Source organism: Cebidichthys violaceus, unplaced genomic scaffold (assembly GCF_023349555.1).
Source record: "Cebidichthys violaceus isolate CVI_PGR_0920_01 unplaced genomic scaffold, fCebVio1.0.p SCAF_1, whole genome shotgun sequence".
NCBI classification, from domain to species: Eukaryota; Metazoa; Chordata; class Actinopteri; order Perciformes; family Stichaeidae; genus Cebidichthys; species Cebidichthys violaceus.
The window spans coordinates 12,942,718-12,965,203 of record NW_027176262.1 but is presented as its reverse complement, the minus strand read 5'-3'; the positions used below and the strand labels follow the sequence as shown (position 1 = coordinate 12,965,203).

At 40.1% G+C, this 22,486-nt stretch overlaps 3 protein-coding genes across 3 annotated transcripts in view; 2 read left to right on the top strand and 1 right to left on the bottom strand.

The window, feature by feature from the left end:
• The first annotated feature begins 2,097 nt into the window (after nucleotides 1-2,097).
• rab4b (RAB4B, member RAS oncogene family) lies at nucleotides 2,098-9,248 on the top strand. The gene is made up of 8 exons (XM_068711265.1): nucleotides 2,098-2,269; nucleotides 5,199-5,279; nucleotides 6,471-6,585; nucleotides 6,820-6,882; nucleotides 8,209-8,363; nucleotides 8,484-8,579; nucleotides 8,698-8,874; nucleotides 8,975-9,248. Exons 1-7 carry the CDS (start codon nucleotides 2,254-2,256, stop codon nucleotides 8,811-8,813), a joined length of 642 nt encoding a protein of 213 aa, XP_068567366.1. The 5' UTR covers nucleotides 2,098-2,253; the 3' UTR covers nucleotides 8,814-8,874; nucleotides 8,975-9,248.
• Nucleotides 9,249-12,143: 2,895 nt separating this feature from the next.
• On the bottom strand, nucleotides 12,144-17,506 carry ap2s1 (adaptor related protein complex 2 subunit sigma 1). The gene is made up of 5 exons (XM_068711277.1): nucleotides 17,367-17,506; nucleotides 16,698-16,847; nucleotides 16,296-16,409; nucleotides 14,408-14,467; nucleotides 12,144-13,720 (listed from the first exon to the last, which is right to left on the bottom strand). Exons 1-5 carry the CDS (start codon nucleotides 17,367-17,369, stop codon nucleotides 13,619-13,621), a joined length of 429 nt encoding a protein of 142 aa, XP_068567378.1. The 5' UTR covers nucleotides 17,370-17,506; the 3' UTR covers nucleotides 12,144-13,618.
• Nucleotides 17,507-20,772: 3,266 nt separating this feature from the next.
• The window catches only part of arhgap35a (Rho GTPase activating protein 35a), a 58,036-nt gene continuing 56,322 nt past the window's right edge, over nucleotides 20,773-22,486 (top strand). Inside the window, exon 1 of the mRNA XM_068711253.1 lies at nucleotides 20,773-21,400. The gene's annotated coding sequence lies outside the window, so the exon portion shown is untranslated. The remainder of the gene's footprint in view (nucleotides 21,401-22,486) is intronic.

The window sequence follows — 22,486 nt, the reverse complement described above, 5'->3', positions numbered from 1 at the left end:
TTTAAATCTGATATTTTTCAAACCTCAGTTGCTGCAGTCACAGCGCCTCCATAGGTGAAATCTAGCAGATGCAAAATTCTCATACTTGTTTCAACTCATTAATGCATTTGCGCCTTTTGGCTATGTTTACACCACAGTGTGTCTTAATAGCTCTTACTTCATAGATTGCCTTTGTGTCTGTATATAAAACAGCATGTCATCAGGCATCCCTCTGTTTTACTGTATGGCCTATGACTCATGATGTGACAAGCACCTTTATATTTACAGCGATGCCAGTCAACCGCAGAGCCCACCTGTCTCAAGAAGTGATTCACTCAAATTATCCTCTGGAAAATGACTCATTGTTGGTTGTAAACATTGTGAACGTCGTAGGTTTTATCTGGGGCTTCCCCAATGTGCTCATCATAAACACGTTTGTTGTGATCTTGGATTGAAACTGTCTGCAGGCGACATGAAAGATCCCCCCTCCCTTCAAAGCTATTTCCTGCTATACATGTTTTTTTCTAAAAGCACTTGAACTGAACTGTTAGTGACAGAACAGAATAATTAAAAAATCCCCAAACAACCCACACACAGACACACTCACAAGAACTTTGTTTGCCCGGTAGTCCAATCAAATACCTGCCCTGATGATGTCACTTTCAATAGACAAGGAAGAAAGATGATAAGAGAGACACAATGGACACTGAGACACCCACAAAGGTAGAGCACCTAATGGAAGCAAAAGCCCCCCTCTTTTCTTCCTGCCTGCTGCACACCTTTGAGACCAGCCTTTCTTGTAGCCCACCTTAGGAAAACATCCGTGCCCCCACACGACGCTGAGCCTAGTGTTTCCTTCTGTCTTTAATCTTAGTGAAAAGAGCTTTTAACAAGGCTGGGGAGGATGAGGGGAACTGCCAAAGCAGAACAAAGGCAGGGAGGAACTGGGAGAGATAGTAGCAGAGTGGAAGGCTCTGTAATTTATCACCTGTTGCCCTTGGATGGCCCTGTACTCCATGTCCTGGGCTCTGTGTGAGTGTTTGTGTGTGTATATGTATTCAGGTATGGAAAGGTGATGAAAAAATAAGTATAGGAAAACAGACATTTCTCATTTCTCTAAAACCTCAAGAGACATTAGTTTGAGCAATTATTACTTAGGAAAAGTAGTCATCTGCTTGCCAAAGACACCACATGTAGGCATAGCTCCTGTTACCACAGATTTTGATACTACATGTTTGTGTAAGGATAGCTTTTTGGGTGGTATTTTTTAGTTTTTTGTGGCCCAATATATCATTTTCCATAGTAGATGTCTTAAGTACACTATAGCATCATATTAAGACTTAAAAAAGAGAAGACATTTTGCGAAATAAATACAATAATTAATAAATATATAATAAAATGAACCAAACATTTTAAATCATGTTGTGACATGTCATGTTGAGGCTTCAATATCTGACCAGGTAGTCCCTTTATCTTTGCCTGCCACCTTGTGGCTTGATGTTGCACCTACAGAAATAAAACTAGAGAAATACATAATCAATCATGCTTAAATTTAGACTATAACAGAAATACCCGAATTAAATAATTCTGAATACAGACTGCTTGGATTGACATTGAGAAATGCCGGTAATTAGGTAAAGGTGGGGAGACTGGCTTTACAATCTAATGCTGCCTTCCAGTTCTCTAAGTAAGTATTTTCTTGTCAGCACTGAAAAATACTTGTCGCTAATTTAAATGAATTAAAGACAGAACAGAATTTAGTACACTAGCCTTTTAATATCCTTTGTTTTAATTTGAAATTAATGTGATCACACTTTTCACACACTGAAGCACTCAAGTGCGAATTTAATGATAAATAATTAGCCAATTTGATCTGATTTTCTATTCTGATCTACTGGGGCATTAACGCAATTTCCGACACATAGTCCAAACGTAAGACATGTGCGAACCACAATTCATCAGATGTCTGTTATGTGAAAGCAAACAAAACTTATTTTCCAACACTTTTTTTGCATCTGTCATGTTTGTTGTCTTCAAGATTCCTACTCGGACCAACAACACGTGAAGGCAACACGAGACGACGAATGACGTAGCACGCTGCTGCCCGTGTTTGGTTGTGGTCGAAGCAAAGACGCTAGGAAAGGATCAAGGAAACCTCTAAGCATCGTAGATAAACACCCCCGAAGAGGTGTGGAGCCAGCGGGTACAGCTGTCACAATACCAAGAGGACATTAACAAAGACCCGAGTGAAGCCTTCGTACAGCGAGGGTCAACATGTCTGAGACATACGGTATGTTTGTCTTTAACGTTATGTACACTCTGTGGTGATGAGACGGACTGCTTCTTAGCAATGTTTGCTAGTTAGCTAGCTACACGGTTAGCTTATGTTAGCTGCAGGCTGCCACCTCACCATAGGTTGATAGTGATGGTTAATGTGTGCTGCTTCTATTTCATTCAAAGAAACTAGTGTACTCTAGTTAGGGGTTACGTGTGTATTAACTGACACATCTGTCCTTCGATGGCGTAGTGCACTTGCTTCCTTAAACGGCACGAGCACACAGATGGTGACACACTTCACAGGTAAAAGTTGGAACAAACTCCAGACACGACGCTCCAGTAGCATGGCGACACATGAAGGACGTGATATCAGACGCTGGGGTAACCTGAGTTTATTGAAATTCAATCATCAAGCATGTTGCATTCGGTGTGTGTATTTGTATTTGAGAGGTAGCCTTTAGCTACAAGGCCTATGAGGAAGTTAGGTGGCTGTGACAGTCATCCGGTTACCTGGCAGCAGCTGTTATGTGTCATTGTTCTCTACCACATCCTGAAACCAAGCAACTGCACTCCAGACAATCTCCATTACAAGTCAATGCGAGAAACGACAGACCACCAGTACTACAGACACAAAGTTATTGTTATAATAGTTACTATTCTGCATGAATTCATTCAACATGACTGCCTGATAGTGTCAGTAGCACAGCAGACCCGACCCTGTTGACCCAGTGATTTTGAAATGGCACACTATCATCCTCTAATGTTGCACTCTCTCTCTCTCACACTCTCACTCTCACTCTCACTCACACTCTCTCTCTCTCACACACACACACACACACACACACACACACACACACACACACATACATCTGTTTCTGCTTGTACCCTGTCTCCTTCATGAAACTTTATCCCGGTGGGCAGTATTTAGGTAAAAGTGCCCGCACTAATGGTAGCTGTGATAGCTTATTGATTTCTGTCTGAGTCTTCTGTGCTGTGTCTCCTCTCCTGGAGGAACTGGCAAAAAGCAATATGAATACAGAAAGTACATGGGCAGGTTGGATGGGCCCATGGGGGGGATTCATTATATGTTTTACTTCATTTGGTGTGTTTGTCACACTTCCATTAGTTTATAGTTTATTAGTCCATATTGCTCCATGTTGGCACAATGTGACTAGGACTAGGAGCTGCAACTAATGGTCATTCATTTTCGTTATTGATTAATCCATCAATACTCCTTTTGATTAATGACTTAATCTATAAAATATCAAAATAGAGGAAGATGTCCATCCTGTATTTGGATGGGAAAAAAACGACACAGACACTTGTGTTGCTTAGCATTGATGTCGGCCTTTGTTACATATGACTTTTTGAGTCATATTATGTTACTTATGAAATTAAATCTAATCTCTCCAGTTTCCATATTTTCCTTCTGTCGTGTGCAATAAGGCAAACATTTTATGTAATTTTAAGTGCAAATTCCAGACCCTCGGTAGATCTGGGCCTCTGTGTGTTAAGTGTTGTCACAGTGTAAGTGAATGCAGATAACAGTGTTGGTGCGTTCCCTCGAGGGGTTATTTAATATTGATGTGTAAAGAATACAATAGCCTGAGAGGCTGCTGTTGAGAGGGCAGTGCTGCATTCCTCTCTGCCCATTGCTCTGACATATTGACAGCTTGATTGTTGTATGCAGATCTCACATGGGGATATGCAATGTCTGGGAAGACGCTGAAAAGCTAAGGCAAGCTTTTAAAACCGAGCTGTTCGCTTTTGATTCCGTCAGTTCTGTTGTCAGGACCGTTGACAATGTGTGGTTATAAACACTAACTGCTGGTCCAGAAGAAAACCGTAAAAGCTTGTAGGCTCCTTGTTTTGCTTTTGCCGTTCTCTTACTGTGAATATTTACCCTCTGGCTTGTGTTGCTTGAGAAAACACCCGCTTCAACAAACAACGGTGCACTATAAACTGAGCTGGCTGCGTGTTGGTGTTGGCCCGATGAAGGTGGCTCTAAGAGCACGAGCATAATGAGTTTAAATGCCACACAGGAACTCAAGATCAATCTCATCTCCTGTTCTCTTCTAAACTACTCTTTCTGTTGAATACTCTCAGGATGTTCACCTTGCTGGTAATCTCAACTGTAGTCACTAATCATTTGCCAGGTCAGCACTCCTGCCTGAAATTGAACACTGTTGTTGAATTGCAGGCTCTCCGGAGGGAAGGTGTAGAGTGCAATGGTTATTCTCTCTCACAGTCTGAGGAACGCCCCACCACTCTCTGATTTCCTGTCATACTTTTACTACCCCTCTATGCATTGCACGCAAACACAGACTCTGTTATGGTTCTCTCGCACACACTTTTAATTTCCTCTTATCGCCACACTGTTTCATATCCAGTTGGAAGTGAAGCACAGCCTACGTATGTAAATGCCCGCTGGCCTGCGCTATCTTTGGTCACGCCACACAAAGGCTGTCTGTGCTGCGTGGATGGGCCTTGCATGTCAGGGGGCGGAGTCATTTGGGCTCCGGATCATATGTGTGGGTTGGGTTGTAGGGCCCACGCTCCACAACAACAACAACAACATCATCTGTACAGCCAGCTGGTTGTGAGCTAACCTAAGCCACGTTCAATAACTAAAGCGTTGACTTTGCTCTATTGACATGCGTTATTAAATGCCGGTGCTTCTTCAAACACAGTAATTTTCCACCTCAGACAAACAAGCATATTTAATCAGAATCATGACTAGCAGGTTATACCGATTACATGCGAGGCTTTGTGATTAGCAGGCTAATTTGGGGTTGTTGGATACGCTGCAAGTTGAAGCTCAATGGGATTAGGAGTAAATCTAAGGCTTGTCTCTGGGGATGGAAGTGTCGAGAGCAGCAGGTTCAGAGTCTCCCCTCACATTGATGTTGCATTGATCTCTACCTCCTTTCCTCTGCTTGCAGACTTCCTGTTTAAGTTCCTGGTGATTGGCAGCGCCGGGGCGGGGAAATCCTGCCTCCTCCACCAATTCATTGAGAACAAGTGTAAGTTTGACCTCATTGAAGCCTATAAGTCACATCATTATGCTCTTACACAGACACACAGAAATTACCATGGTCACAATTAGTGTTGTTGATTTAAATACGTTGTTTCATGCCACACACACACACCAAATACACCCTTTCACTCTGCTGTGAGGTTTCACTCACTTACTTTTCAACAAGTTCCTCCTGAAATAGTTATTCATTGACCCCCCCCCATGTGCCGTCAAACCAGAATGACAGATTCCTGACAGATTCCTAACATTCTCAGTAGGTAATCATTTATCCATCAAAATATAACGCATGACACTATTGTTCTCTGGCGTAGGGGCCTAAGGAGACAGGACATTACTACATTTTCCAAAATAAAAGCTTAATTTTTGGATGTGAATGTAGGAATCTATACAGCTGTGAAATCAGTCATAACACATGTCTGATTTGCATCTAGTTAACTCTGACATAGATGCACTACATTTGGATCTTAACTTGGACCTTCTATTGTAGTCATTTTTTATTATTTTTATCCGTTTCTTTTTTGTACCGTAAAAATATAATGTTTCGCATTAGCTATCATTTTATGGTTAAATTACAATTACTTTAAACTTACACGTTCTGTATATTGTAATCCAGTAAAACACCCAAACTAATAATGATAATAATTTTGTTAAACTACTCTTATTTCTCTGACAGTGTCAACAAACGTGAAAATCATAAGCTTCGCAAAGTCAGGATTTATTGCAGGGCTGTGCCCATAATAAAGCTGTAATTCAGTGATCCAGTTATAAACACAACATTTTTACTGCCCGTTGAACTTCAGAACTGTGACAATGTTACAAGTGTTATAAGTAAGCTAGTAAGTAAGTAAGTAGACAAGTTTCCTCTCACACACATGCTCGTATTCATTTGAATGGAGACATGTTGGGACCCTGTGCTGTCCCTGGGGAGGGAAAGGGAGGACAGGTCGACGGTGTTAATCCCATCTAGACTCCTTCCAGCCTCTAATGAGGATGTGAGCCGTTTGAAGATAACAGCTTAGGTCTTTTTAAACAAGCACAACACACCAACGTATTCTAGATCAGAGGTAATATACATAATGGCATCACTACAAGAACGGTGTTAAAGTTAGTTGTTCTGCTGTGCTTATTGCCTCATGTCTCTCCTTTTTCCCTCTCTTTTCTCCTTGTCCTGTTGCAGTTAAACAGGACTCCAACCACACCATCGGTGTGGAGTTTGGATCCAGAGTCGTCAATGTTGGTGGAAAGACGGTCAAACTGCAGATCTGGGACACTGCTGGGCAGGAGCGATTCCGGTAACGGCCTGCAATATTTTCCCGCTAAGGGTTTGGCGAACTTTTAACATGAATTACTGAGCACACGCGCTGTCTTTGGGCAACAACCAACATCAAACCGTTTCCACTGTCTCTGAGCAGCTCCATTAAACTGATGATAACAGTTAAAAGAGATGGATTGTTTCTCATTCACCAGCTGATGCTGATATTGTGAATCTATTATTTTTAACCAATATTTTTGCGTTCTCTCCACAGTTCTGTTACACGCAGCTACTACAGAGGAGCAGCTGGAGCGCTCCTCGTCTACGATATCACCAGGTAAAACCATCGCTGCACTTACTCTCCACATTTATTATACTACATATTTGTGTATCAGAATAAACAGTTATAAATAATGTTGTCCATATTGAGGGATACAGACACAAGCACATTACATTCCTGCCAGTGCAGGAAAAGTCACCCAGACATTTGTCTTTATTAAATGATAAAATAATCATTAAAAACTAGGAAAGAAAGCTGAAAACACAACATGGCAGTGAGACATTCACAGCAATGATATTTTGAAAATGTTGAAATTGGACCTGACATTTGAATTCACTAACTCACGAAGCTCAACTGTAAATGGTATTTCAATTCACTCACTTTATTTTTACGAGCACCTATATTGTGGTTTTCCATGGTGTCAGAAAGCTATAGTGTGTCCATACCATCTCTAGAAATTGTGCAATTTTAACGACTAGAGCACCAGAACCCACACAGGCCTGTTTTTCATACGCTTTGTGAAGCGGTAGAGGGGTTGTGAAATCAAGATGGAGCGAGTAATGCAGAGAGACAGGAATGTAATACAGTTAGTGTTTGTGTGAATGTATGGGCTGTTGAGGGGGGAGAGATGGAGTGCAGAGTGACAGGAGCTGTAATATAGAGGCGTCCCAGCAGCAGCAAGCGGGAAAGAAAAAGTCCATCACAGAAAGTGTCACCTCGGGAAAAAAACAGTCCTCAGAGTGTGGGGGGGAGGGAGCATGAGGAGATGGAAAACAAGAGGGTCATTGGAGTTGGAGACATGTGCCACTTCTCACAGGTGGGTAAGCAGGAACGTGGACAGGACAATAGTTGAGAGAAAGAGAGAACGTGTGAATCAGATGGCGGCTGCATGTGGAGGAGGAGTGACATCATTGTGAAAGCAGCTGTTTAACATCATTCTGCTGACCAACACCCTTCTGCTGACCTCACTGGCCTCATGTGACTATCTTCCCTGCACATCAGACTAATGTAACCCAGGGAGCTGAGGAGGGAAACAGACTAGTGTTAGAGAGCAGACTCTTTTCACTTACAAGTTACTTTGCAACTCTGACAAACAAAAGACAAGAATCCACCTGGAGATTGGTTTGGTCAGTTAAAACTACTTTATTTTAATTTTGTTGGCGCCCTAAAACATTGAAAGATTCTTCACTTTATATTTGACCCACAGTCTTTGTGATATATCTGAGATAATGATACTTAAGAGTACTTTAAAGGCCCACATGTACAACATCTGTATGTGACTTGGACCCTTGAGATTATGCAGATGTTACAGGATGATCCTCTACACAAAACGTTAAACTAGCCATTGTGCTGTACCATGTGTCCCTCTGTCCTGTCTTGCAGTCGGGAGACGTACAATGCTTTAACTAACTGGCTGACGGATGCACGGACTCTGGCGAGCCCCAACATTGTTATTATTCTGTGTGGCAACAAGAAGGACCTGGATGCCGACAGAGAGGTGACCTTCCTGGAAGCGTCGCGCTTTGCTCAGGAGAACGGTAACTGATGTTAAATTCATATTATCTGGATCATTTTGTGTGCTTGCTTTTCATAATTTGTACCACCTCACCCCGTCTTTTGTTTCTCATTCTGTCTTTTTGTTTCTTTTAACTCCGTAGAGCTGATGTTCCTGGAGACCAGCGCTCTGACAGGAGAGAATGTCGAGGAGGGTTTCCTAAAGTGTGCTCGCACCATCCTGTCCAAGATAGATTCAGGTACTCTGCTCATTTATCACTACTTGAATGCATGGCGCCCGTATATCTGCCTTTTTAGTCTTACTGTGTACGTGTCTGTCTTCATCGCTGACTTCACTTGTTCTGGTTAATTCCAAAGGAGAGTTGGATCCGGAGAGGATGGGTTCAGGTATCCAGTACGGAGATGCTTCGTTGAGGCAGCTGCGACAGCCAAGAGGCACCACCACACAGAATAAGCAGCAGTGTAATTGCTAGGGATCGGGGCCCCGCCCTCACCTCAGCCCACAGGCCCCCACAGACAGGACGCCCCCTACAGGTCAGTGGCAGCTCATCCATTTTTAAATGAGACATTTTACCCGTCTCTCATTGTTTTACTTGATCAGTGATCACTTTCTCTTCTCCTCTCTCTTCTACAGCCCCAGGTGTTGTTTGGTGTGTGGGACCCTTCTCTCTGCAGTCTCACACACCTTGGATCACCTGGACGAGTGGTCACAGAGATCACTGCAACCCCTGACCTTTGCCCCTGTGTCTAGGCAGGGAAACCCCTCGGTGTGAACACGCTGGGATCATAACGTAAAGTCTCCGTTCCGTGACTTACCAGACCAGGCAGAGTCACGGGTTGTGTGTGTGTGTGTGTGTGTGTGTGTGTGTGTGTGTGTGTGTGTGTGTGTGTGTGTGTGTGTGGGGTGGGGGGGGGGGGGGCTCCCCTACTGTTGTTTTATCTCTGTGCTTCTCACTCTGGTTTTAGTATCACCTCCATGCTTTCTACGTTTGCACATCATTGTTTGTAAATTATTATTGGTAAGCTATTTTTCTGCATATTCCCTTGTTCAAGCTATCTGAATATGATTCAAGATAAGTTTGGTCAGCGTTTTTTTGAGTTGTAATATTCATAAAGGCACTCGTTGATGTTTTGATTTTTGTTATCCATTATTTGAGTTCACTGTACTTTTAAGTAAATTCAGACATTGATGGTGACGAAGCGATGACCGTTTTTTAGAAGTCAACCTGTACACATTTTGGTTAAGTATTCATCTAGAATTTATTGAAAACCAGACACAATGTAAATGTTTGTCACGGTTTCTTCAGTAATTTGTTCTGATCTGAATGGAAGCAGCTGATCAGTGAGTTTATCCGTAGTGAAGATTCTTTTAAAGTCACACAGGCCCAAATGTAGAGCCCAGTTCTTTTACCCACTCTAAATTGTGTGTTATGTTGAGGCATTTGACTATTTGCTTTGCATTAAAATGCACCATTATGACATAAAGTGTTGGCCTTAGTAATATACTTGATATTGTGGATGTACAGTTTATTATTCCTAGTCGCCGTGTCTCTGAACTGTCAGAGGGAATAGTCCAATCACGTCGCTGTACATACACATAGACGAGCCTGTGCATCAGGTTTGAAGCACAGAACAGAGATTTTTCTCTATATTTTACTCCAAAATATCCCAAAATCTGTAGATTTGCATAATCAGATTTAGTCCCAGTGTCTCTGGTCCCATCACAGTGTACGGTTAAGATGGTCGTCAATATTTGCAACAGTAAAAATGTCTTTGGCTGCTCATGCTGGGCTGTTCCTCCATTTTTGTTTGACCTCCCCTTTAATTTACGCCGCTCGTTCTGTGTCGGGGACGTCACAGGAAACCACAGTTGGTTTTTCCTCAGTGCCGTGTTTGGGGAAACCTTCTGCCCACTCAGTTCTCTCAGAGGCTTGACACCGTTATCATGCTCAAGGTTGTAAGTGCGTCTTGATGAAAGCGGGAATGCTGTTTTTAGCCTTCCAAGTACTTCTCTTTTTTCAAGCAAAGCAGCAGTTCTGCTGTGCTGCAAACCGTCAGTGAGTTTGCCAAGTCAACCCCAGATGTTTTCTGCTTTAGAACAAACCGCGTGTTGCCCCGGAGAGAAACAGGGAATTTCCACTGTAACATGGTTTCCTTTTTCGATGCAGCACTGACAACATGGTTTTGCAGCGCTGCCAAGAGGAAAATTAGGTTGCGAGTTAATAACAAAACATCCTGCCCTGCTGTTGAGTCAAAGGCACTGCTTCTGTCTGAACCACTGAGAGCAGGTCACACTGACCCAGCCGAGAGGAGATCCAAACAAATCTGCCTGCAAATCTCATTTCCCATGTCTTGTCCCCGAGTGTTGGCATATGTCCTCCCAGACGAACCATATGCATTTTAAGCTCAAGTGAGCCAACACACTGAAGGGAAAAAGACCAAGTCGTGCAAACATGACATCGTATAGAATATCATCACACAGATGGTCAAAGATTTTTTTTTTTGTTTTCATAAAATACTGGCGTTGTGTGATCGTTTGTCTCCTTCTGCAAGTGCACTTTTACTTTTTGAATTATTTTTTTTTTTTTTTGTTTATATGCTGCAACTATAGAATTGTACATTTTATTTTACTTGAACAGTATACTGTAATAAAGATTTTAATTGTATGTTATCATTTCTTACTAAATAACAACTGAGATCCTTAATTTAATTTCCTGGTGTCTGCTGTCACAAGACAGGACTGCTGTAGCAGAGAGAACTCCTGTCTGAGGTTTTCTTTGATTATCGCCCGCTGATGATGTGGAGGTAGTGATGGGAGGCCGTCAGCAGCCATTCTGATCACAAGTTGACATTTATAATCAGTAAGACGTGTAAATGGCTGACTGCTGTTGAACCAATCCGCTTGCATTCATCTGTGTGTTTATCGTACAGTTAAATCAAAATAGCCATATGATAAGCATCATTTTCTCACTTCCTGTCTAGATTCAATCATGTGATGAACACAATCCGACTCAGTTATTGCTTAGTAACTAATGTTATATAATCAACCCCAAATACTACTGTACATTTCAGGTAACCTATGCTGTAAATAAGATTTGTCTATTGAGAGTGAGTGTTGCTCATTGATTGTAATGAATATGCAATTCCCAGTAAACGGCTTTGTTTTTTCAGTTAATCCCTTTTCACCCATCTCCTGGATGTTCATGTCCACGTGTCTTGTCTTCAACTCTGCAGTGAGCAATAGCTTATTACACATCAGCTGACTTAGCAGGCCCTGAAATGTAACAATAGCGGCCGTGAACCTGATTAATTTTCCTGCTTTCATTCTTCAGTTACTTCTCTGAAAGGCAGTGAGGGTGAGGTTAGGATGTCGGAGGACTCGTGAGATGGAGAGTAAATGCCCTCTGTGTCCAGTTGTCTGGATTTATGTCCCGGGGTCGATGGAGTAACGGCTAGAGTGGTTTAATGTAGCTGAAGTGGATATATCGACTGATTTATTGATCCTACACAGCTTGTCGAGATGACCTCATAACCAAATGGCATAATTTACTGTGGAAGAGCTGATGTGTGACCACTAGATGGTGCTAAAATATTGGATAGAAAAATCCAGACGTTTTAGTCAGTCCTGTTAAAAGCTGCACTAGTCAAATTAACATGTTTTGGGATATTTACTACCATATTTTTTAGGACAGTCTCTACATATTTAATGACATCAGGCATTAAGTGTCTTGATGGGAAAATATCTAATAAAATTCCCTTTCCAAAGAGATTAATCATCAATTAGATGCAATTGACAGTTGGTATTCATGTATCACTTCATTTTCATGTTTATTAGATTATTTACATATAATGGGACGTATTGATGTGGGTAGTTAAATTGGAGACAGCAATACATACAAACACACATCTTCCATCGACAAACTCACACAGGTGGACAAAAAGGGAAGCAGTACATATTTCACAATTGCCTAATCATTTAAAAAAAAAAAAAAAAATACAAAAGTTCAACAACAGTAACATATGAAACCATCTTTGTGACAGGATATGGTAAAAATTTGAGTATGTCAAGTAGTTTTATAAACATTAAAGTCCAGCAAAGTGAAATGAATAAAAGTGGATTTATTTGTCAAAGTTCATGAGGCTTGTCGGAGGAATTTAAAAGCCAATTTATTTTATGCAATGGAAAAAGAATGTTTATGGATCTTACACAAGTAAATGCTCCTCTGACCACACAGTGAGCAATAACCACTCCTTCTGGAATGCATGTGTCACTTTCACAATATTCAACATACGCAAGATACACTGTATGTACACACCATACGATGCAAACTCCACAGTACTGCTTTGTGTAAAATATACTTTCTGTTGTGTAACCAACAAGCACCATTTAATGTAATGTGTTCAAATCATCTGGATCATTAGAAATGCAATGAAAACAATTCCAACACCCAGAGCGCAGCCGTCTGAGCCTACATAACCTACACTGTGCATCATCATCAGCCATGAGGATGTTGCCACAGGTTGCCATAACACGCAGTCAGAATGGCACTCATCCTAAGTACACTCGATTAAATTATGAACCTGCCGTGATGGGTCAATTGCTCCAAAGGGCTTTCTAGTTATAGTTTACATGTACTGTGATCCAGATACAAAATGAGCATAACGGTCTTTCTTTACATGGATTTATAGAAATGGCTGTTGCAGGCAGTCACTCTTCATACGTGGTGCTTGTTAGTGACAGTAGTGCCATTAAATGTAAGTTGAGGCTAATGATAGGAGGACAGGAGTTGGGCAGGAGAGAGAGCAGTGTCACACTGGAGAGTCTACATCAGTGTTTCCACACAGAGAGAAATGCAGACTAATTAAGACTAATTGGTTACTTTATGAAATAACTAATTTCTGCAGCCTCTGGCTTTAGAAAAGTAAACTGAATATTACGTTGATTGTAACTTAGGCAGTATATGAAATGTCAACATTTTGAAATGTACAGCCTTTCAATACTGGGAGATTTCAGAAGTATATCAAATACAGATCATTGCAACATATAGACTGCTATGACAAACAGGTTAACTGAAGCTCCCCATCATATATCCATATGTACACAATATTGTGCATTTCTATTTCTAAAATCACCTCCTCCTGAAGTTTCAGTAAGAGTGAAGTCTGCTCCGTAGAGGCGGGGAAAATGATTTCCAGAGTGACGGGAACAAGGAGTGGGTGAGGTTGGGTATCAGGGCAGCAGGTTAATGGGCAGGGAGGAAGGGCGGCTGTCTGTTTTCTACTCCAGCGACTGGAGCATGAGGAGCTGCTTCAGGACCTTAGTCTGACTGGTCTCCCTGATCTCTCCAGCCAGGAACATCTCGTCCACCACCGTGTACACCTTAAAGTGCAGACAAAGGCAGTGCATTAGAGGGCGGACGTGGCCCAACAGTGATGGCAGGAAATGAGAGGATTCAGGTTGGATTAACATGGAGGACAAACCCCACGGACATGAAACCCAAGTGCTATTATCTTTGTCCCTACGAAAGGTTCATCATCATCCTGTGGTCATCATTACTCAACTCCACCTCTGTGTCATCGACATGTAGAAATGACTGCTGGATGAGAGAGAGGAATCAGTCCTTCAATGCATGAATGGCTGAGCTTGTGAAATAGTTTTGTCCTAGGAGCAGCTGTGCATCAGTGGAAGAAATTGGAACTATACTGTCCAAAAACATTGATTTCTCTAATAACACGTGTAACATGTCAAACGTGGGCGGTGCTTTGGTTTCAGTACTGCATGTGGGCGGATGTTCAGACACCTTAAGTGATTAGTAAGACCACTAGCAGCTGTTGGGAGGTGTTTGTTGCTTAGCATTTCTCTCCATGAAAAATATACATCCATCACTAGAATGATTGAGATGAATCTCACTGAATGACTGCTTGAGTTGTGAATATTATATCAATTTGACATGAAACATTCTCTCATCTGGCGTTGTGTACTTATCTGCTCCTTCTCTCTGATCAAGGCGATTATAAAATAGTTTCAAAATCTCACAAAGCTAAAATAATCTTGCGATGTCCTTACCTTGTAGAAGTTGAACACAAGGTCCAATTCACACACGTTGTGGAAATACTCATTCAGCACCTTACAGAAAAGAGAGGAACAGTAAAAAAAAAAAAAAATGCAAAGCTTTAATATTAATCAGACAGCAGCCAGGAGATAACCAGATAGTCTACTGTGAGAAGATGTAGGAATGACTGTAATGTGCAAGATACAAGATTGGGAGCATTTCGGTTGCACCGGAACCAACATGGCGAAGTCGAGCCAGTGGCTCACAGCTAACAGCGGCATAAGTGCTGATAGAGCTTGAGTTCCAAATCACATACTTTTTCTTTTTACCATCACTGCTGCTGCCCTTACAAAGTACAGGTTTTTCTGGCATAATAAATAGTATAGTAGTATAGGTTCTACAATTCTGCTTCTACTTCATTCTCTGCTCTGGTAGACATTACTCCACCATATCTTTACATAGCTCATAGTTGTTTGCTGCTATATTCATGTTCACAATATTGAATACAGCTCATTAATGTTATGCATTACTGCAGATTATCTTGATGCTGTAGCAGCAGTAGAATCCACTTTACAAACAGGCAAGAAGCCGAATTCCACTACAAATGAAAATGTATGTGGTGCTCGTCCTCATTTTCAAGCAGTGATACAGTGTAATTTACAACGGCAGAACTACTGACCCCTGGTTAACAATTTGCTAAAGTAAATGTTGAAACAAGCACCATGAAGTCCTACCGTGAGCTTGTCTCCTAAAAAAAAAAACATGCACTGTATTTATTTTAAATGGGTTATTTCTCCTGGGGCATGGGGTCGTGTGCAACAACAAGTTTAGAAAGTGCAACTTAAGACTCGCTGGCATTTCTTCATAGTCAAATATTACATGACATGACCTTCACTCCCGAGGGCTCTGACTACAGCTACTATTTGTCTTCTTAGCCCAAAACAAACAGTAGATCCGACCATGAGCTCACAATTTCAGTTGATATTTATTCAATTTGTAAACTTTTATATTATTTGAAAAGGAAAAGGCTGTTCACCAGTAATCAAGCAAAGTAAGTGACACTCGAGCTGCCTAATTCCTCTTACTACTTGTAAACTACAAATAAAAAACATGATTCTGATTTAATTATTTGTACATCTAAAATGATGAGTGGCAGACAATGCTGCAGTAGCGCTTCATGGGCCAACCTGAGCAATGACCGGATGCAACTGTGCTAAAGCAGGTCATACAGGAGCTCACACAGACATTAGTAGGAAACTTCCAACGTGTTTTTTTTTTGTTTTTTTTTAAATCTGACCATACTATAATTAATACAAAAATAATCAGCTCCCAAATCTGAAATGACTGTATCATTGCCATAGACAGCCACTTCAGTGTCAGTTGCTATCAGACTCAGTTTGTAATTAGTGATCAATTTGTTATTTTATTGCTGGAGGCTTATTTCCAGCATCACTTGACTTATCATTATCTAACACTGATCAAAGTCAATAATGATACACCCTGAATGTAAGAAAGCAAAATTAACTTTATTATCCTAATTTGTACTGAAATAGACTATCACAGTTATACTGTGACTCATTTGTTGTGCTAGCAACACTCTGATAATCCATAATCTTTTGAAGATTAAACCATATGTGCCATATAATCACAGAGATTTAGATATTACATTGCACTAAATGTCATTTGACTGCAATCTGTACTTCCCAAAGAATGCAGGTTTGATATTAAGGAGCTGCAAGTTTTTTGAAGGAAATCATTAATGGACATTCCTCAAAACAATCAGGCCATGAGAAGTAAATCATCATAGTTCACTTATTAAGTGTGTGTGTGTGTATATATATATATATATATATATATATATATATATATATATATATCTCATGTGTTGTGTATGTCAGTTACCTCTACAAAGTTGTGGATCCCCTCAAGGTATGCCAAGTTGTTATCAGTCACGTCCACACAAATACAGAAGTATAGACCAGCATAACGCCGGTAAATGATCTTGAAGTTCCTGAACTGTGAGAACAAAAAAGATAAAGCCTCTTAACAACTATGTGTGTCGTATTATGACAACAGCAGCAGCTTTGCTTTGAGGTAAGCTTCCCAGCTTTAAGGTAAAACACACCCGGTATCTATCAGATTACCGAACAAAATGCATAATAAAACTGGTCCACAGAGCAGGATTTTTTTTTTTTTTTTTTTACAGTGTATTGCTCCAGAATGCCATCCATTGGCTGAAATGGTTCTTTTTATAATTGCCATACAACTGTGCATGCATGCGTTTGATACTGACTAATCCCATACCTCCACAAAGTTGGTGTGCTTGGCATCTCTGACAGTTACCACAGCATGCACCTCCTCGATCAACTTCTGTTTCTCATCATCATCAAACTGCATGTACCATTTGGCCAGTCGTGTCTTCCCTGCTCGGTTCTGGATGAGGATGAAGCGGATCTATGCGATAAAATAAAATTTAAATAATAGAGACAAAATTTGTTTACAACAGAAATAGTCCAACGTTACCTTCCCTAGATGTCTAACAGAAACAGATAACTCATAGATAGGACACAACTATCTAATGTTAGTGTTACTTTGCATTACCTAATGAGTTAGCAGTATTTCTCTAGTTATTTATTCAACTGTAGCTAGTTTAAAAACTGGTAGCAATAGCTTTAGCTAACGCGTAAAATCGCGGTAGCTAAACCACACCCATTCTGTTGACAACTAGATTGTGCAAGACCTTAGACAAAGTCAAAATGATTGCCAGGCGATCTATTTGAGCGAGGTGGTAGTTGGTGTCTGTGATAAAAACGTCGTGACTTCAGATCTGTGGCTTTAGCCTGCTAAGGTAAGTTAGCTAACCAACTAGCTTTGCTAACGTTTTTCTACTGACTGAATGAAGAGGTTAAGCAAGCTAGCGGTAAAACGCTACCACTATGAGAAGAAAACACTTTTCATACGTGAGATATTTACCATTGTCTCCTAAATATGGACCTGAGAGGCTCCAGAATATCACGTTCCTGAAGAATTTTGCGAGGATTTTTTTCATATATACATTAGTAATTTCTTCGACCGCTCGTCCGCTACCTTCCTTGAGCTAACAGGAAGTGAGACGCCACACTAAGTTGCGTTGCATGGTGGGAACAGTAGTTTAAGTCGCGACATTTAGAGCCACTGGGACGTCTTATTGCACTTCAAGAACCAGCGTCCCTCCGCAGAGTCTTCAGTTGAGTCGCGCTTTGGATCACATGAGAAGATCTATTATTTTCTATTGTAGTAAAATCTTGACATGTAGTTTCTAATGCGAATTTAAACAAACTGCGATATGATGGCAGACATTTTTATAATACTCAACATCACTCAATCAATTGTATTACTAAAAATTTTAAGGAAACTAAAGGTTACTTCAAAATGTAACTCATTACTATTGTCCAGCTTGACATTTCCCATATGGAACAGGATTCGTTTTTACCACACCAAATGTAAAAAAAAAAAAAAATATATATATATATATATATATATATATATATATATATATATATATATATATATATATATATATATATATATATATGCCATTAACTTAAATAAATAGTATTGTATGAATAGTATGAATATTTTAGTCATTTCTTCATAATAGTGTTTGAGTGTGTGTGTGTGTGTGTGTGTGTGTGTGTGTGGTCATGTGTACTACCTTTGTGACACAATGTACCTCCGAATAACTATGTCATACACTATATATAAAAAAGTAGAATAAAAAAGTTGCAATACCGGTATATATTTCCACCCCCGGAGGTTACACCATTTGTGGTTGTTTTCTGCAGTGTCAGGGCCCAGTGTTTGTTTACTTGTCTGGGTGTGCAGCCATTCAATGCAGAACATTGCCCAGACAGCTTGGACAGCTTGCCTCTCTGGGCATTCAGGGTGTTTAGGGGGTCAGAGGGGGATGGGGGAACTGTGATTGTCAGGGATTGCAACACTGTGGACTGAAGGAATGTGCTTGCTCTTGGGACCCATAAATATTTCAGCTACAAATACAAAGAGGGTTGATAGAGGAACAATATAAAATGAAAGGGAAAACCAGTGATTTAACGATAAACATAGTTTTTCCTCCATTTGTGTTTGCAGCTGTGTTTTGATTCTGGTGCGTCTAATGGTATGTATGATAGGGTCTGTTCCTTGTTGAAAAAGCAGTGGTAGGAGAGAGGGATGTAAAACTTAGGCAGATTATTCAACAGAAACTTTGACCCCATGCTAATCTTGCTCTGTGTGATTGGGGTCATGCAAATATGACTGAGAACACAGTGACTAATGTGATTGGACAGAAGTGTGGACTTATTCAAACGGTGGGCAGTGCACCTTGAACCCTGACTGACTGTGTATTTAATTGTGGGTCACATTTCAAACTGTCAAAGCACACTTAGCGCATTATAATTTGACATCTCGTGTAGGAAAAATATAACATCTATACTTACAAATAATTATTTCTTATGTTTTGGTTGTGCCATTCAACAGCCCAGGAGGTGGGATATTATAACGGCTTTTACCTTGACTGTAACTTTGATGACAAGCCTCTGACATGATGTCTGTATTGCTTCAATGATGCAGTGTTTCAGTCTCAACTATCTTCTAACATGTGAAATTCAATTTCAAATCAATAAATTGGGTTTTGCATCCCTATGAAGTATTTGTTTTCATATCAGACAGAGTTAAAATCACCAGATAGGAAGGACTATCGGGGAGAAATGAGGTTAAATTCCAAGAGAAAGTCCCAATGCAAGACACTAGACATCTGTTTGAGCTGTTGGTACAGTCAGTTGTCTTGTACAATATTGCAGACCAAGTATGTGAAAGTAGTTGCATTGTATTTCTGAGAAAAATACTTAAGGACCTTAAAATGTTTTATTGTGTAGTGAAATCAAAGAACAGACTTCACAGGCAGTCTTGTACCAAGTGGATGACTCTGGTCACAACATATATAATTATGACTAATCTTTGAGATTTTTTTTCCAGAAAAGGTGTTAAATATTTTACCTCTGTGCTGTTGGATACGGTTTTAGGTAGGAGTCCTCGGGTGAACGCTCAACAAATCTATTACCAGTTATGTAGCCACGGAACATTAAAATCTTGGAAATGACAAATGTTTGAGTTTGTACAGGAAAACGGGGATCAGTTGTGAAAGGAAATGATGTGTGAGACATGGGGCCAATAGGGCAAATGGGCCGAAATAAAGTCAATTAATTACAATCATGATGACATGATGTTCTTTTTTCCTGAAGCACGGAAACAGTGTTGCAGTAAAACACAGTGGAACACAGAATAATAGTCTGATATCAGTGATGTTACACATCCAATTTGAAATGTTTTTATTTATTTGAAATTTGTGTGAAAGTGATAATATTAATGTAGGCCCAAGTTAAAACCTTCAAACATTGTGTACTTAAGTAATCGTCAGTGGAGACAGTAGTAATACCTTAATGTAAAAATATCACGTTACGAGTAGAAGTCCTTTGGTGCTTCAGTTTCAAAATGTACTTAAAGTAGCAAGAGTAAATGTACTCAATACAGAATATGGTGTCATACATGTCAGGCTGTTATATACTCTGTTGGGTACTTTAATCTATAACAGTGCATTCAATTTGGAGATCCGTGAGATGGAAAGATAGCTTTAAGACTGAGAAAGTATCTATTAAAAGATGGACAAAGTTGATAATATATATGTGTGGGAAATGAAAACAGCATCAGGGTTTTCTCTCCAATCTTTATCTTTTTAAAACTCTTATGTGCCACATAAATAAAGTTATTGTGATGTATATGCGATGGCCATCAACAATGTACTTTATGTTGTGTGTTTCGACATATACAACATAATACAAATTTAAGTATTTGAAATAACTGCATTATTTCTTAAAATTAAATGTAGTGAAAGTACATGTACCTTAATATAGTTGTAGCACAGTAGCCTCCATACAGTTTAGATAATTCTTTAAAAAAAAGTGTTTTGCGTGTGAGTATATAGTTGTTTAGTTAATGTTACAGATATTTCTGTATGTTTTTAGTCAATTCATTCGTCCACTGATAATAGTATAATAAATACTTATAGGGAAAAAAACTGATATGGGATCTAGAGAGACATTTTCTTTGGCTTTTTGGCTAATGCAATTATTTTTAATGACTATGACGAAATATGTATAAGTGAAAAAGATCTAATAGTCACGTTTAAATCTCTTCATAAACACTGCGTGTGTGTTGTAATTGTGTCCATGAACCGCTGGGCGAGACTCTCTCTCTCTCTCTCTCTCTCTCTCTCTCTCTCTCTCTCTCTCTCTCTCTCTCTCTCTCTCTCTCTGTTCTGTGAATAGGGAGGGCAGATGCTGGATTCGGGAGAAGGTCCGCCATTATTGTGAAGCTGAAAAAAAAAATAGACTTATACACACCGTCACACATTTCGCCTGTAAAGGGCTTAAGATCTGAAAGGAGAATACAACGGTTTCGGACGATCTGTTGTACACTAAAAGTGGCGCTTTTGGTAAATGAAGGCAGGGCTTTTAATCGCGTTTCATACGGACTCTTTATTTTTGACACAACAAAGGAAATAATAATTGGTGAAAACAACGTGGTGGTTGAATCAAGAAGGGAAAAAACCCCACCGAAACAGCGCTTTTTACAACGCCTCCCCTTTTCTCCTCAATTCCAGACTGGAGTTTGAACAGCATTTTCTTTTTTTGTTTTCCTGACGAGAATTTAGTTGTGTTTTTTTCTCTTCTCCAAAGACGGGGAGAGATACGCATCTCGTTTCTGAAAACTTCAGTCTGATGAAAACGAGCACTTAATGAGAAGCAATGGACAGATAGCCTGTTAATTTAAAAAGGCGGAACGTGATCGATGTCAGTGCTGGTAGGAAGTGTTTTAATCTGTTTTTTAAAGTCTTTCGCCCGGCTGTGAGCAGAGAGGAGCAGCGACAGAAAGAAAGGAGTGGACGAGGAGCTGGAGAGAGGAATGCTATGGTATGTAGACCACACGAGATCACTCTTCTTTTGCACCAAAAAACACACGTGAATGGACAATTTGAAACAATGGTGAAAGGATATTATTTTTTTAGGCGTTTACCTCCTCCCTACATATGAAGTGCTGCGAATAACAATAAACTGGGAGTCAACCCCAGTCCCCCCTGAGAGCCGGAGAGATGTTGAAGCCCTCGATAGTAATACTAATGATTATTCTAACGACGATGCGTGCGTGGGTACAAACATAACCTGTTCTAATGTAGGCTGGCCGTGTATTTAAATGGGAAATTCACAGAGGAGAAAGGGAGGGAAGGGTGGTCATACAAATGGATCCTGTCCAAACATTTAAATTGTTTGTACAACAACACCTGGTATGCATTGGTCTGGTCAGGCCTAGAGAAACTCTCCATGTATTCCTTGAATATAAGGAGCAATACGGATTTTTAATTGCTAGAGGGGGGAAATAGGGTGTTTGCGTTGGCTGTCAAACAACTGTTAGATGTTGCATGTTTTGTGTATTTATCAATGTTTTGATCAAATGCAGATTTTTAAAAAAAAATTTTTTTTTTTTTTAGAATGAGGTTTTGTGAAGTTGTAAGTTGTTTAATGTAGCTGTCTGAGCTTTTATTTGTCATGTTTAGCAATTTAGTAGCCACAAACCACGGCCCTCATCAGTTTTAGATCGTGGTACACACTCTTTACACATTGTAAATGTTTGAGTGATTTATTTTCCTCTTTTGTTAAATGCCTCACTAACTTTGCAAACATCAGAGCTGCATGTTCAGTGCTTCCTGGTGACACAGTTAGATAATGTGTGTACGCCCTGCCGGGAGGTAACAGTGCTCTGATCCCCGTTTAACTGTACCTGTCACACATGTGGCTTACATCTTCTAAGACAGGTTATACATTATATGTGTGGCCATTTCTACCAAATATCTATATCTCAGGTGTGGCTATTTTAACCTGACTGTCTGGATGCGGCTTGTCGACCACTTCACGTTCTAAGACAAGGTACAGACTGATTCAGGTGACTGTATGATAACAATTAACATCACAATTAATCTATTTTTGTGCTAGAACTTGTCA

Coding starts and splice junctions, on each gene's coding strand:
- rab4b (XM_068711265.1), top strand. Junction 6,883..8,208: donor CTCGTCTACGATATCACCAG/GTAAAACCATCG, acceptor CCTGTCTTGCAG/TCGGGAGACGTACAATGCTT. Junction 8,364..8,483: donor GCGCTTTGCTCAGGAGAACG/GTAACTGATGTT, acceptor TTAACTCCGTAG/AGCTGATGTTCCTGGAGACC.
- ap2s1 (XM_068711277.1), bottom strand. Junction 14,468..16,295: donor GGATCCACAACTTTGTAGAG/GTAACTGACATA, acceptor CTTTTCTGTAAG/GTGCTGAATGAGTATTTCCA. Junction 13,721..14,407: donor TTGTGTTCAACTTCTACAAG/GTAAGGACATCG, acceptor CTGCACTTTAAG/GTGTACACGGTGGTGGACGA.